Raw genomic sequence first — 2,500 nt, forward strand, 5'->3', positions numbered from 1 at the left:
ATAAGTATAGAAAAGTGTTCGCTTTCAGTGATAATGAATTAGGGAAGACTTTCTCCTGATTATCTAATTGTTCTCTGATCTAATGTGATGTCTTCAATAAATGAAAATTTTTAATACAGTATGCTTCTATTCTTCGTAAATATCCACAATCTTATCTATTTTGCAATTCTACTTGACTTGTTTACTTCCAAAAACGATCGTTTTTACTTAATCCGAATTTCCTCCATTCTTCTGTTAATGGTAAACACATGCAGTACATAGGTCATGAAGTGCAATACCCACTGAGAAAACATGATGATGATTTAAATTTATTTTTATTTTGAATTTCTATCAAAACTGCTATTTATATATGATTCAATTAACAATGTTACAAGTGAGAATTAAACTTTTGAAATTAATTTTAATTGCCATAGTTGCAATCAACTAAATTTTATTTATCAAAAATTAAATTGCATTAGGCCTACGTAAATATTTTTCACATTAACAGTGAACCATTCCAAGTTAAATTAGATCAGGATCATAACGATAGATCACATCAAATCAAAAATTAAAATTACTAATAAACTTAGGAGAATATACATCTTTTGTTTAAATTATGTAGTTATGTTAAACTAAATGACATACAAAAAGCAGTTAAATTGCATGTAGAAGTTTTTGAAATATTTAATACTAGTGCACTCTAGTCTAAAGTACTCTATCGTAATCTGTTTAGTGCAACCAATTTTCAACTCACAGTCTTTTTTTTTTTTTTTTTTTCGACCGACCGACCTTATTTTTTCAAAAAAAGTCTTGAAAAACAACTAATAAAAAAAAATGGCCTCAGGAGGATTTAATGTCGAATGGTTGAGAGAGAGGGCAAACAAAATCTTTTAATGATGGCTTGGATAAAATGCTTTTTAATACTTAAAAGTCTAGCTTCTAAACAGTTCATAATAAACTCATTTTCATAAAGATCTCAATTAAAGAAATATAGCTTATAACTTCACATTTTTTTTAAAACTGTAGCAGAATATAAAAATGTCAAAATCATATAAAACTTAGTTATCATTTATATTGTTAATGGTAACCAGTCTTTCAGATATGGTACAATTGTGCATTAATAATTGGCTGCAGCTCTCTCCATATGGGATAAATCCTGTCCCCTCACTGAGCTATTTTTAGCAGTTTCCCACTACACTTCCAGACAAGGTTCCGAATCTTAGTCCTCATTTTCCCGTTCCTCTGTCTTCAGGACAAAGTTTTTACAGTTTTCAGTTTTGACTTCTATCACAATCTCTGGTCGTGTTTCAGCATAAGACCTACTGGTATTTGTCTTTCCAAGTTCATCACTGTAACCGGTGGTATAAACTGGAAATACAGCTGATTTGTTTTCATCAAAGAGCACTGTAGAACTGACACCTGATGACTGACAAAGCGAATTCTCTTTTAAGTTTTTAGCCCTTTTTTCTGTAATCATTGTCTTTGTCCTCTTGATTGGCTTCAATTTTGCCCTCTTGGTCAGGCTCAGCTCCTCATTGCTACTGGATACTGACTTTGCCCTCTTAGTCAGTTCGTCATTGCTACTGGATTCTGATTTTGCCCTCTTAGTCAGTTCGTCATTGCTACTGGATACTGACTTTGCCCTCTTTGTAGATTCCTCATTGTCACTGGATACTGACTTTGCCCTCTTAATCAGTTCATCATTGCTACTGGATTCTGATTTTGCCCTCTTGGTCTGTTCCTCATTGTTATTGGATACTGACTTTGCCCTCTTTGTAGATTCCTCATTGTCACTGGATACTGACTTTGCCTTCTTTGTTGTTTCACTGCTGTTTTCAGATACTGATTTTGCCCTATTGATAGGCTCCTTTCCAATACCAGACACTGACTTTGTCCCCTGGGCTGGCTTCCTCCTGTTACCATGTTTTGTTTTTGCTCTCTTAGTTGGTTTCCTTCTGATACCAGATGTTGACTTTGCCGTCTTGACAGGTCCTTTACTGTTATTAGGTACTGACTTTGCCTTCTTACTTGGCTCCTCACTGCTACCAGTCATCGACTTTGCCCTCTTTTTCGATTCTCTACTTTTAACAGATATTGAGTTGGTCTTTTTGATCGGCTCTCTACATCTAACATTTGTTGTGCTAGTAAAAATGCTTTGAAAATCAGGCAAGGATTTCATGTAAATGGACTTTTTCTCTCTATCATATTGAAATCCAACACGAGAAAATGATTTTAGGGTTGACAAAGCCGATTGTATAGAATCTGGAGTATGACAGTTTGTGATACAACGCAAATTTATACCTATGTGTTTTCCAAACTGAACAACTCTTGAGGCTGCATTTGAAGTCAGTGAAATATTCCCTGAATAAATGAACTTCATAAAGTTGTTAACATCTGCAGTTGAGAATGTTAAAGCCTTAATTGTGTCTATGGTGTCAATGTAGAACCCATACATTCCCCACATGGCCAGGATGATTTTATGGGCATAAACTTCTCCATCAATGCACTGTATACAACAGTC

At 34.3% G+C, this 2,500-nt stretch overlaps 1 protein-coding gene across 2 annotated transcripts in view; it reads right to left on the reverse strand.

Annotated features, from left to right (window-relative positions):
* Positions 1-840: 840 nt before the first annotated feature.
* LOC134269610 (eukaryotic translation initiation factor 5B-like) overlaps positions 841-2,500 on the reverse strand; it is a 9,792-nt gene continuing 8,132 nt past the window's right edge. For both annotated transcript variants that reach the window (XM_062751815.1, XM_062751814.1), the window contains exon 2: positions 841-2,500. This exon is cut by the window's right edge and continues 94 nt beyond it. In XM_062751815.1, the coding sequence (XP_062607799.1) occupies positions 1,199-2,500 (1,302 nt within the window). In that variant the 3' untranslated portion in view covers positions 841-1,198.

This window comes from Saccostrea cucullata, unplaced genomic scaffold (assembly GCF_032062105.1).
Source record: "Saccostrea cucullata isolate Sc308-1 unplaced genomic scaffold, CSIRO_AGI_Scuc_v1 ctg9198, whole genome shotgun sequence".
Lineage (NCBI taxonomy): Eukaryota > Metazoa > Mollusca > Bivalvia > Ostreida > Ostreidae > Saccostrea > Saccostrea cuccullata.